This window comes from Mizuhopecten yessoensis, unplaced genomic scaffold (assembly GCF_002113885.1).
Source record: "Mizuhopecten yessoensis strain PY_sf001 unplaced genomic scaffold, ASM211388v2 scaffold4631, whole genome shotgun sequence".
Taxonomy (NCBI): Eukaryota; Metazoa; Mollusca; class Bivalvia; order Pectinida; family Pectinidae; genus Mizuhopecten; species Mizuhopecten yessoensis.
The window spans coordinates 1,505,333-1,519,321 of NW_018405643.1; the positions used below are offsets into that span (position 1 = coordinate 1,505,333).

Consider the following 13,989-nt stretch of genomic DNA (forward strand, 5'->3'; position numbering starts at 1 on the left):
AGAACAACTCAAAATATGTCATTTAAGGTTTACTTTGTCTCTGGGGGGTATATATACACACATTTTATTTTATGTTTAATTTTGAGCATGCAGAATCTCCCCAATGGAAATCTCAAAAAGCTGGCAAGTATGTGTTGAGCATATATTTATAAAATTATACATATTAAAAATTAATTTGTGGAACCCTATATACATTTAAAATGAACACAGGTTAAAGCTTGTACTGGCTATAGAAATGCTGAGAGCCATTTGTGTAGTCTTTGAATACGAAGTCTGAAGGATTCCTCCGTCAGCTGTCCCATACATGTATTTGAACCAGACACCCGACTAGCTTATTCACCAGGTTTGTTGTGCCATTATACAGGCACCCATATCCATATGATACTTATAAAGCTTAAATTTCACACCTTGTATTAAATCACAAACATAACGCCCCAACCAGCTATTATAATGTACATATATATAAATATGAGGAAAATAACTAACACTATTGATTGCCGGTCCTATGATGGGTTTGATGGTAACTTATTGATGTTTAACAGGTACCAATCATTATACAGGTTCAATATGGCCACGTTTATGGCCCCATTTCCTTTCATGTCTAGTTGACCCTATATATCGCATTTATTACACGCTTGGCCGAGCCATAAAAGGATGATTGACCATTGCTATACGACGAATCTAGACTAGACGACAGATAAAACGAGACGCGACCAGTCAGAATATCGTCCCAATAATAAACTTCACACGGAAAACATCATTTCTGTAATGGACATTTACAATATAAGGGTTCAATGCTTAAATTGATTTTAAAACTGTAATATTTTTAATACATGTTGAGGAAAGATTCATTGAATGTTTGGTAATTGTATTTATCTGGCTGATAAATTGTCATTTACGCGGTTTATGACTAGGTACTGATCACATTAAGCTGTGTACATGCATGTTGACAGTATTTCTCAAAAGAATTGTGCATATATGTACAAATTATATTGATTTTTCAAACATCTTCCATGTGCTATATATCAGGTTGTAAGATTATATCTGCATGATAATGGGCCAAGACGTTTCCATGTTCCATTCAGTTCTCAGATTCAAACTCAACCACAATTTGAATTTGAATTTAATGTCTGAACTGTGAAAGTCGGTGCCAGAGATAGCACTCCTTGATGTCTAAAACGCTTGAAAATTAGCATGAATTTACATAAACCTGGATAATTGCTTTCACACATATATATAAGTTTGGTTTGTACAACCTGACCTGTATATATGTCACCGTCACAGTCACAGGATCTCAACGTACATTTATTATCATTTAAAACTTTCACACTAAACCTTTATTCCTTCAAGTTTGTTACCAACATGTTCCTTCCTATTGTTGTCCTACACTGAGGGCCAGGTGATGTAATGCTGACTTAGAGGTCAACGTTCGGTGTCTAAAGGTTATGTCACTACGATAGTCTGACTTTGGCCATGTTTAAAGATAGTTATGTATATATACTAGTTACATATGTTTTTGTAATACCTCGTAAAGGATTATAAACGACCTAATGGCCACAGATGTGATATTACATATCCGTGAATGGTGATACATTAAATGGTGGAACTAATGCACTCAGTAAATTGACTTATTTTTATGTGTATGTACGCATGAATCACACTCAGAAACGTCTCTTCTATAGTACATAATACTGTACGTACCAGGGAGCTCTTATTTATGTCAAACCAGTACCCTGTCTCCATTTTTACGTTTCTTACAGATTTCATATAAAAGCACCCTTGCAACAAGTATAAACTTGTAAACGCACCTGTTGAAGCCTTAAAGCATTTTAGTTTTTAAGTGCAGACTTTTTGGTTTTACCATGTGGTGATACTATTTGTGAAATATGGTAAATTGTTTCATTAAGTATGACAGATTTACGCGATTTTGTTTTGGTGACAGGTGATGACAGTCACAAATTAGTTCAGCCAAAACTAATATTCACTTAAAACTCAATCCTTAAAATGTATATCAATTCATATCTTCAAATTGAATCGTGTTCATGTTCCAACTTATTTTCCTGTCCATTAATAAAATATATGTCTTCTAATTAATCATCTTTTATGTTATCTTTTTTAGATACCTTAAAATGGAAAGCTGGTGACAGCTTAAAGCCAATGACAGCGGATTGAGGTTCACGATTGCATTGAATCGACTGAACCTGAACAGTAGCAATAAGTCAATACAACCTGACTGTACACTTGGCACCACATACTTAAGTACTCTCGTGTAAGTTTTTATATTAAAGTCAATCATTACAGCTAATTGATTAGAAGCACAGGCTTATAGACATGTAACAGCTTAGGGATATGTTCTGAATGAATATTCTAATCCCATTCACTCGATATGTGTATCCAGGGACATATGTTGAGGAAGGCATTCATTTGAGACTGATCAAAAGCTTATACTCATATTATTATATATATGTTCAATAGTTTGTCCCCATACTAACTCCAGTTATTAGTTCCAATGATTTTGCCTTAATTATTCATAATCCAATAAGTGACAATCACATTAATTAATACAAATATCTATATTTTTGGACCACATAGGTTTGGTAGTAGATGAAAGATGGAATCGTCACACTACAAAAGCCGAACATTTCAAACCACAAGCTTTGACATTTAACCATGGGGGTTTGACAGCCACAAATGTTTGACATTTAGCCACAGGGGTTTGGCAGCCACACATGTCTGACAATTAACCACAGGGATTTGACAGACACTAATGTCAGACATTTAGCCACAGGGATTTGACATCTACAAATGTCTGACATTTAATCACAGGGGTTTGATATCTACAAATGTCTGACATTTAATCACAGGGGTTTGACATCTACAAATGTCTGATATTTAACCACAGGGGTTTGACAGCAACAAATGTCTGACATTTAATCACATGGGTTTGACATATACAAATGTCTGACATTTAACCACAGGGGTTTGACAGCAACAAATGTCTGACACTTAATCACATGGGTTTGACAGCCACTAATGTCTGACATTTAATCACATAGGTTTGACATCTACAAATGTCTGACATTTAACCACAGGGGTTTGACAGCAACAAGTGTCTGACATTTAATCACAGGGGTTTGACAGCCACTAATGTCTGACATTTAATCACATGGGTTTGACATCTACAAATGTCTGACTTTTAACCACAGGGGTTTGACAGCCACTAATGCCTGACATTTAATCACAGGGGTTTGACATCTACAAATGTCTGATATCTAACCACAGGGGTTTGACAGCCACTAATGTCTGACTTTTAATCACAGGGGTTTGACATCTACAAATGTCTGACATTTAATCACAGGGGTTTGACATCTACAAATGTCTGATATTTAATCACAGGGGTTTGACACCTACAAATGTCTGATATTTAACCACAGGGGTTTGACAGCAACAAATGTCTGACATTTAGCCAAAGGGGGTTGACAGCCACAAAAGTCTTACATTTAGCCACAGGGGTTTGAGACACAAATGCCTGACATTTAGTCACAGGGGTTTGACATCTACTAATGTCTGACATTTAATCACATGGGTTTGACATCTACAAATGTCTGACATTTAATCACAGGGGTTTGACATCTACAAATGTCTGATATTTAACCACAGGGGTTTGACAGCTACAAATGTCTTACATTTAGCCACAGGGGTTTGAGCCACAAATGTCTGATATTTAGCCACAGGGGTTCGACAGACAAAGGTCTGACATTTAGCCACAGGGGTTTGATAGCCACAAATATCTAATATTTAGCCACAGGGGTTTGACAGCCATAAATGTCTGTTATTTAACCACAGGGGTTTGACAGTCACAAATGTTTGACTTCAAGGGTTTCATATTTGTCATCCCTAAAAAAAACATTTGAATATTTGAAAATAATGAATGCAGATATAGGTTGTCTAAATTAAATACAGTGAAGCAACTCTCTTTCTAAATGCAAGGTCCAAGGTCAGGCACCTGACTGAATTACACAGGTAATCAAACACTGAACTCAGGGTCATATTACACAGGTAATCTAACACTGAACTCAAGTCATATTACACAGGTTGTCAAACACTGAACTTAGGGTCATATCACACAGGTAATCAAACACTGAACTCAAGTCATATTACACAGGTATTCAAACACTGAACTTAGGGTCATATAACACAGGTAATAAAACACTGAACTAAGGGTCATATTACTAAGGTAATCAAACACTGAACTTAGGGTCATATTACACAGGTAATCTAACACTGAACTCAAGTCATATTACACAGGTATTCAAACACTGAACTTAGGGTCATATTACACAGGTAATAAAACACTGAACTAAGGGTCATATTACTAAGGTAATAAAACACTGAACTAAGGGTCATATTACTAAGGTAATCAAACACTGAACTTAGGATGATATTACACAGGTTGTCAAACACTGAACTCAGGGTGATATTACACAGGTAATCAAACACTGAACTCAGGGTGATATTACACAGGTTGTCAAACACTGAACTTAGGGTGATATTACACAGGTAATCAAACACTGAACTCAGGGTCATATTACACAGGTAATCAAACACTGAACTCAGGATCATATTACACAGGTAATCTAACACTGAACTCAAGTTATATTACACAGGTATTCAAACACTGAACTTAGGGTCTATTACACAGGTAATCAAACACTGAACTCAGGGTCATATTACACAGGTAAGCAAACACTGAACTAAGGGTCATATTACTAAGGTAATCAAACACTGAACTTAGGGTGATATTACACAGGTTGTCAAACACTGAACTTAGGGTCATATTACACAGGTAATCAAACACTGAATTCAGTGTCGTATTACACAGGTAATTAAACACTAAACTCAGGGTCATATTACACAGGTAATGAAACACTGAGCTCAGGGTCATATCGCACAGGTTGTCAAACACTGAACTTAGGGTCATATTACACAGGTAATCAAACACTGAATTCAGTGTCGTATTACACAGGTAATCAAACACTGAACTCAGGGTTGTATTACACAGGTTTTCAAACACTGAACTCAGGGTTGTATTACACAGGTTATCACACACTGAACATATGGTCATTTTAGACAGGTTAAGTTCAGAAAAGTTGTTAGCACTAACAATGTGGTCATGATAGAGTAGTCTTAACAGTTAGTTAAGCTTAAACTTGCCATAGACAGCTAACAAGTCAAACAATTCAACCCTCTGATAGGATAATCAGTGGTCATAAAGGTTGTCATTTATCCAGTATACTGTCGACATTGTAAGGTGTTTAAAGCATAGAAATATCTACAATTAAAACATGCAATAATTCACCAACCATTCACACTGTATTTAAAACAAAAATTTGTTCAATACTTACATTTTAAGGCTTTGAAGGCCAGCTCAAAGGAAAGCCTCTTTTCCATATCATCTTGGAAATTCAGTTCTGGTATATCCTGCACTTTACTTTTCAGCGCATCATGGTTTTTACGCTTAAGGTAGGGATTTTCTCTTTCATCCTTACTGTCATGTTTGAGCGCAGAGAAAACTTTGGCAGCCTTGATAAAACACTGGTGACTGTACAGACAAGGTTCCTTCTTGAAAAAACGAGCTCGGAGTTCCGGATCGAGGTCCAAGTGATCATCGTCTATTCCATTTTCCTCGTACTCCTTGTCCCCAGGAATGCTGACGGATGCTACAGACATTTTACTCTTCATTCTTTTATCCTCTCTCAATGGTTCATTGTGTGAGGCAGCCTGGAAGCTTACAGCTGAGGTGGCTTGCTGAGCAAACCTCTCACTATCGTTGGAGTGCGTCCGACTCGGCAAAGAGTAGCTGAAAGTTTCAGCTGTTGGTGACATACTAATGTTTTGATGATGTATAATCCAGTATGTTGGGCAGTTCCGTCTCCACGAGTTTGGCTTTTGATCCTAGAAAAGTGGTATGTGATTGGTTCTGCTCATCTACAGGAGCTGTCAATCAGGCAGAAGAGGGTATGACCTGCAGGTTACGATACAATCTCCCAGGTGATGGTATGCCTGGCTCCTGTTATAGTTCTAGTGGGCCGCTATCAATCCCCAGTGACTTATTGCTTTCTGTAAAGAGAAATTACCTGTGCGAGTTAAATCACACACAGCTGACTGCCAGGTATCAGAGGGTTTTAACACAGAGGCAGTAGGGCAAACATTTATACTCCCATGCTACTGGGCACCTGACTTCATCAAACTTTCAGGATCAATCGGTCTACCTGTTCTTATATATACACCCAGGTTTCCAGTGGATTGAATCACATTACCCATTCTGATATGGCCTCTGTTGCCTTACCAGTACAATAAACAGTCAACATGGAACCTCGCTCACAGGTAAAAACCCCACACAGATTAACACAGGAATAGGTCGTTCTGAGACGTACTGTGTGGTTATAAGCTTTGGTCAGATAAAAACAGTCCTTAGTCAGGAATTTAATCAGAAGTCTTATGAATGAAAACAAGTAGCTGTGTGCTATACACCCACTGATCATGACAAGTTGTAAACATGAGGTCATAGGGCTTTAAACCCCTTATTAAGGAAACATAATATCAAATCGTTTTAGGTAAATAGGTTATACACAATATTTTCTCATTGGATTTGAACAAGTATTAATGAAAGGGTTTTTACAAGAAAATCTTACAGCATGGGAAATTCCAATTAGCAGTTAATTTCTTAAAAGAATTTCATAATACTCTATATTCTTTCATAATACTCTATTAGATAAAACATTTCTGTAGGCTATCATTATATAATTAGATACCATTTTCTGATGTTCACATGTCTACATTTAATAAGTTATATTTTTTATTCTTGACCCCAGACATTTCATTTCAAAATTATTTTATAGTTGCAATTAACAATAGGATTGGGCACAGGCATTGCCTATTAAAGCTCTTTCTATATAGAAAGGCATCCATTTCAAACATATACTGCATATAAATTGAAGTTGTAATATATTAAGTTAAAGTATATACAATGTAGGGTAGGCCGAACCAATAAGCCTGAGTTCTATATATATGTACATAGAGATTAGCAGTGATCTAATTGGAATATCAGGAATACCAGAGATTTTAACAGGGGGTAGATCTAGTGTTTGGTTAGGTCACTTCAAGGTCACTGTCAGACTGCAGGTCCATCATATCCTGTTTTGTGCCTTTAAGATACATTTGATATAATGTTTCCAACATATTTAATTCATAATAATAACTCTTAGGGTAGAAATTAAACATATTCCTTGATATCAATTTGAAAAATAATCAATTTAATCAGACAATTGATCAATGAACTTACTCAGATTACAATTAAGCTGATGGGAAAAAATCAGAAAAGAAAATATATCTTTACACTATGGTCATATTTCCCGTGGATCATACATTAACACAGATGTGACTTTTCTGACCAACATTCTCTATCATTTATTTCAATGTATCACAAACTTAAACCAGTGCAACAGAAATATTCTTTTGTTGCATAATAAAGAGTGTTCTCTTTCATCGAGTACCTATCCCAGTGATCCAACCCTAGTACTCCAGTGATATACATGAATACAATCTATTAGGAACAAACTCTGAACTATAGAATTAAACTCCACCAAGTCTACCGCATCACAATTCTTTGGCGAGCTTTAGAGATACAAGTCAGTACACACCACTTAAAAGAGTTTTAAAATGCCAACTTTTAATAATAAATGCAATAAAACACTGTGACATTATTAGGATAAAAGAAGATCTATTCGAAGACCAGAATATTGAATGTTATGACGTATTTATCTATAACGAGACATTAAATACAACAATAAAATAGGGATGTGTTTCAGGTAGAGGTTATTTCTAGCAAAATAAAATTGTTGACAAAATTCCGACGGGTCATAAATGGGCAATTTACCTTATCCTATTACAGATAGCAGTAAACAGGCAGATAGGATTTATCTGAGGGCCTACCTGTTGCACAGCTTTAAATGTCATGAGAAATAGGTAATAAACCAGAATAGTGATGCATCTCAGACATGTAGTGATCTGCATGGGTACAAAAGAGTCAATCTGAATTGTTTTAACACAAATAAGTAATTTATATACATTTAACTAAAATAAAGAAATTAAAATACAAATTAAAATCTTTAAAGCGTAAACCTTGATGCATTCCTGTCCCCTGTACTCCCTGCCCAACACAAAAAAAGGAGCTATAGCCCCACCCCCAATATTTTCATGCTAAAAAATGTAATACCCCAACCCAGGGTTTCACCTCTGAACCCCCTCAGTTTCAATTTGCCTTCCCTAAATCTGAGTTTGGCAAGACTAACAGTCAAAAATGGGTCACAGTGACCTACATTCATATAAAGGCATAATATTCCTTACGATGTGAAGTTTGATAACTGTTGCACTTTCAGTAGTAGTCTTAATAGCATAGACATTAGTTCTACTGACTAATGCAGGCAGACACTTCAATGATGCGAGGGCATAACAAATAAACTCAAATCATGAATACTTATTTTTACATAGTATTTAGAAAAATGAAAAACCTGGTTTGAAATGAATCCAAAAGTTTAATATCAAAATCTTGCATGCAATAATTGTCTCCTTCCGAATGTAAGTCTACCTGCTAACATATATGTATTCAAGCCAATGCATTAACGCATTGACCCCTAAAGACACATTTGAACTCTTCCAATTCAAAGGTTGGAATAGTTCATTATGAAATTTCAGGGGTGAATGAGTTAAACTTCACATTATGTATCCATTAGTTGAGTCATCTTTATTTATTCACCAGAAAAAGAAAGTATTCTTAAAAGCCACTGAAGACAGCCAAACAACCAGTATACCAAATGACCTGATGGTTCCAACCCAACTTAATGCACCTGATGACCCAAAGATTTCCATCACTAGTGACAGAATGCTATTTAGTAATTCAACACAAAGATAAATACAATGGAATCGTCAGAGGCCTGTTCAGCTTATACATAAACCTTTACTGATTATACCTGAGTCAAATTCACATCAATCTAATCTCACAAGAGGAACAGTTTCTATGACTAGACCCACGGAATGATTAAAGAAGTGATATATAAGAATTCTATCTTTAGTGGACTGATTGACTTGTTATATAAACACTTATAATGAAATATTAAAAACAACTTACTAACCACTCAGCCGTTATTAGTCTCGCTATACTGAGTGACACTACCAAGCTCAATCCCTCGCTATGATTCCTGGACCCCTCCGCAGGGGACAACCTGGGGACCCCCTTGTTTGGTTGATCCCCACCCCGCGCCACTTAACAAGTATTAACAATCAATACATAGTCTGAATAGCCCTATCTTCAAGTGAAATATACAAACTTATCAATCTGTTCAGTCGTAAACCAAACAGTTGATAACTCCACGTTTTCTCAAACAAATTTTCGAATATGTCAACAGTCTGTAGTGGAAAGTCAAAACTACTCGTCATGAGTTATTGATAGAAATTTGTATCTCCCCGGGTGTCTGATCGACGGCACCATTTTGATCATTTCTGTAATAAACAGGGTCATTTATAATAGAGGGACAAACATAATTGTCATGTTAAATTGATAACATTCTATTCTTGTTGTTGACAAATTCGAAAAATGTGAGACAACGGAATGGCACACTAATTGTGTATATATGTAAACATGTCACGCTGTCATGAAACAGCAATGAATGAGGCCAATAATCATAATACATGTTTAATTAAAAAAACACCAACAGTTTCAAACAATTTAGAGGACAACAGACAAATGTTTACATTCAATTTCCAGCCTTTTTTAAATTGCAAGACAATAATCAATAGAATAATTCATGGAGCTGGATATTATTATAGACATCTCTAACTGCTTTTGCGTTCTTGCTTTTACAAACTCACACTTTCAGGAAGCGTCAGTCAAAAGACCAACATTTCTAAATAATTTGAAAAGATGAAAAAGATTTCTAAATTTCTTAAGAAAAACATAAAGCAGAAATTCATGTTGTGTTTTAGCAAGTTTGGTCGGTATGTTCTTGAAGCTATAGTCGAGAAGTATTCAGCAGAAAATTGACTCGTAACTAAAAGGCTGACATTGAACAATGAGGAAAACTTTACCATGTGAGAGCTTGCCTCATATAGTATAGAATCTACTGTAGCCCTTAAGGTAGGATGTGTACCATCAGCTAACAATTCAACCCTACTTTTAGGATGAGTACCACCAGCTAACAATTCAACCCTACTTTTAGGATGTGTACCACCAGCTAACAATTCGACCCTACTTTTAGGATGTGTACCACCAGCTAACAATTCGGCCCTACTTTTAGGATGTGTACCACCAGCTAACAATTCGACCCTACTTTTAGGATGTGTACCACCAGCTAACAATTCGACCCTACTTTTAGGATGTGTTATACCACCAGCTAACAAATCGACCCTACTTTTAGGGGATGTGTACCACCAGCTAACAATTCGACCCTACTTTTAGGATGTGTACCACCAGCTAACAATTCGACCCTACTTTTAGGATGTATACCACCAGCTAACAATTCGACCCTAGTTTTAGAATGTGTACCACCAGCTAACAATTCGACCCTACTTTTAGGATGTGTACCTCCAGCTAACAATTCGACCCTACTTTTAGGATGTGTACCACCAGCTAACAATTGGTGACCCTACTTTTAGACTGTGTACCACCAGCTAACAATTCAACCCTACATTTAGGATGTGAACCACCAGCTAACAATTCGACCCTACTTTTAGGATGTGTACCACCAGCTAACAATTCGACCCTACTTTTAGGAAGTGTACCACCAGCTAACAATTCGGCCCTACTTTTAGAATGTGTACCACGAGCTAACAATTCGACCCTACTTTTAGGATGTGTACCACCAGCTAAAAATTCAACCCTACTTTTAGGATGTGTACCACCAAATAACAACTCAACCCTACTTTTAGGATGTGTACCACCAGCTAACAATTCGACCCTACTTTAAGAATGTGTATCACCAGCTAACAATTCGACCCTACTTTTAGAATGTGTACCACGAGCTAACAATTTGACCCTACTTTTAGGATGTGTACCACCAGCTAACAATTCGACCCTACTTTTAGGATGTGTACCACCAGCTAACAATTCAACCCTACTTTTAGGATGTGTACTACCAGCTAACAATTCGACCCTACTTTTAGATTGTGTACCACCAGCTAACAATTCAACCCTACTTTTAGGATGTGTACCTCCGGCTAACAATTCAACCCTGCTTTTAGGATGTGTACCTCCGGCTAACAATTCAACCCTTCTTTTAGGATGTGTACCTCCATCTAACAATTCAACCCTACTTTTATGATGTGTACTACCAGCTAGCAATTCGACCCTACTTTTAGTATGTGTACCACCAGCTAACAATTTGACCCTACTTTTAGGATGTGTACCTCCAGCTAACAATTCAACCCTACTTTTAGGATGTGTACCACCATCTAACAATTCGACCCTACTTTTAGGATGTGTACCACCAGCTAACAATTCAACCCTACTTTTAGGATGTGTACCATCAGCTAACAATACGACCCTAACTTTTACTCATTAAATCGGAAAGTTGTAGACAGAAACCTTTGCTATTAATACCCAGACTTCCTTCCTAAGTTTAAATCAAATTCTGTTTATTGATCTTTTAAATTTTTAAATGAAAGTTATAGTTATCAGAAATGTTTGTTTAGAACTAAAAGCGTCAGAAGAGCCCTGTATCCTGTGATTATGAAACAACTAAAGGCTAAATATAATAATTTGACCTTTGGCCTCAGTATTGGGCATTTAATTATGTTTGGGAATACAACATATTTTTATGATAATTATGGTACTAAGTGTCACATATTTATCTATATACATGTATCTCATGTAGTAGGGGCATTAACATATTAAGCAACTTGATATTACTGCAAACATGCAAATTTTAGCGATATTCTGATTTTATCCCTTTTTTGCACTTTAACCGTTACACTAATTGAAATTCTCTGAATGTTTTCTATAGCAGATAGACTCTTTAGTGTGACAATTCATTTGTGTGCGAGGATCAATTAAAATTTGATAATAAAATAAAATTTGTGTCTACTTAATTAAGTTTTCTACATTATAAGTTAATCAAACTGTCATTCTAGTGTTAAAGTAACTTTTTTGAAATTACGTGTAATGATTTACTTCCACACTTCATTTTCTTCATTGTCATATAAGAAATACACACATGGCTACAGGCACAAGCACAATCCTGAATAAGATATATACCCTGGTACCACTATCAATGATGTACAGGCCAGTCAGCAAACTTAAAATCCAACAATGCACAAGACCTAGCTAGCACCACCCATAACCGTATTGACCAGGAATTTATAGCAATGCCACATGCACAAGTTAATTGTCATTGAGACAGGAAATGAGGATTGATTTTTGTCAGCATATTATTGATCTGCTGAAAAGAAAGAAAAAAATCCTTAATTGCAAAGATAGTAAAGTACGCGGAACACTGCTTGGTATGCTAATCCGCAGGAATGACATGTTATTCTAGAGACAACAGACAAGATCTTGTGTACTGCCACAGCAATTATTGAATTTATTCGCCACAAAATATACAATTCAGGAAGCGGAAAGGTAATTTTATAGTGGTTATACCGTTTTTATGACAAGAGAATCAATGTTATTTGAACGCTGGTAATTTTTCTGGCATGTCATTGTATAGCGATGGGTGAAATCTGACTGGATCATGTCACAGGTTAAAAGTCATAGTTCTACTCATTGATCAGACAGATGAGATTTTAACAAAACCATAGAAAATTATCATAATATTTGTGTTTTTTTAATAAATGGACACCAGCTTATATAGGTTTTCAATATCATATACCCTGGGTGCTATGTAGTGTATGTCTTTAATAACACCATCACATGCATATTTGATAAATTGTAACACGAACATGTACTTGCGTACAATATCGAACATCTATAGTGAAAGTACAGTGACATTACAAATTGAAATATTAAAATTAAGAAGGGCCATTCTATGTAAATTTTAAAGAAAATTGGAACATGGAGGGGTCAATTTCAGTTTTAAGGGGTCATTGACCCCAATTTCGACCCCCTCCAGGATTTTCCCTGAAAGAAACAGACTGGCTAGATAAAACATTCAGTTTCAAACTGAAATAAGACAAAAAGATATATCTGAATCTCTTAAAGCTACTGAAAAAAGTTTGGGTAACTTCGTAACTAATCAGTTTAAAGTTTTAATGTTGGCATGCACTTCAAATAATAAACCAGAACTACAATAATTTACCAAATGATACTCTGATATATTATATATAGTATATATCAATATAGTGTTGGTCTATATGGCAAGAAATATCTCATAATTTCAATTTATTTGTAAATTGTTTTATATGGCAGATCATTACAGATTGTAGAACTTTTCATTAAAATAAACTTATAATTTCTATCCCGCATACTATACAATTCAGCCAAAAGTTAAAACACCTTGTAACAGAATGCACGTAGAAGTCATTAGATTGAATTTCAAAAAGAGAACATTTTGAAAGCGAGAAAACATAAGTAGACTACAGTATAAAATAACGAAGCGTTAAAACTTACATACAACTTCAGAGTTAAGTATCCGTAAATGGGGCTTAAAAGAGCAACTTTTGTGGTTTTATACCTGGGTGATTGTTTCTGGTGTGATTCATAACGGGATGTTTATTGTGACGGCAAGGTCTGTGTGGTTTTATGTAAATGACCTTTTGAGTGGAGAGGGTTCATCGCTAGCACAGTCAATACCCGTACTGGTCGACAACAAGCCACACTTCCGATCCCTACACTTACCCATATTTGTTCCGATGCCCTGTTTGTTGGTACTTGTTGCTTAAATCCACATGCAGTTTAAAATTACCAACCTTAAATTGACCATGCTATATATATATATA

The 13,989-nt window shown here is 35.9% G+C and overlaps 1 protein-coding gene across 1 annotated transcript in view; it reads right to left on the reverse strand.

Annotated features, from left to right (window-relative positions):
• The window catches only part of LOC110449555 (putative methyltransferase NSUN7), a 43,280-nt gene extending 29,601 nt beyond the window's left edge, over positions 1 to 13,679 (reverse strand). The window contains exons 1-2 of the mRNA XM_021496503.1: positions 13,661 to 13,679; positions 5,406 to 6,120 (exon numbers count right to left, since the gene is read on the reverse strand). Of these exons, the coding sequence (XP_021352178.1) occupies positions 5,406 to 5,886 (481 nt within the window). The 5' untranslated portion in view covers positions 5,887 to 6,120; positions 13,661 to 13,679. The remainder of the gene's footprint in view (positions 1 to 5,405; positions 6,121 to 13,660) is intronic.
• Positions 13,680 to 13,989: the final 310 nt, after the last annotated feature.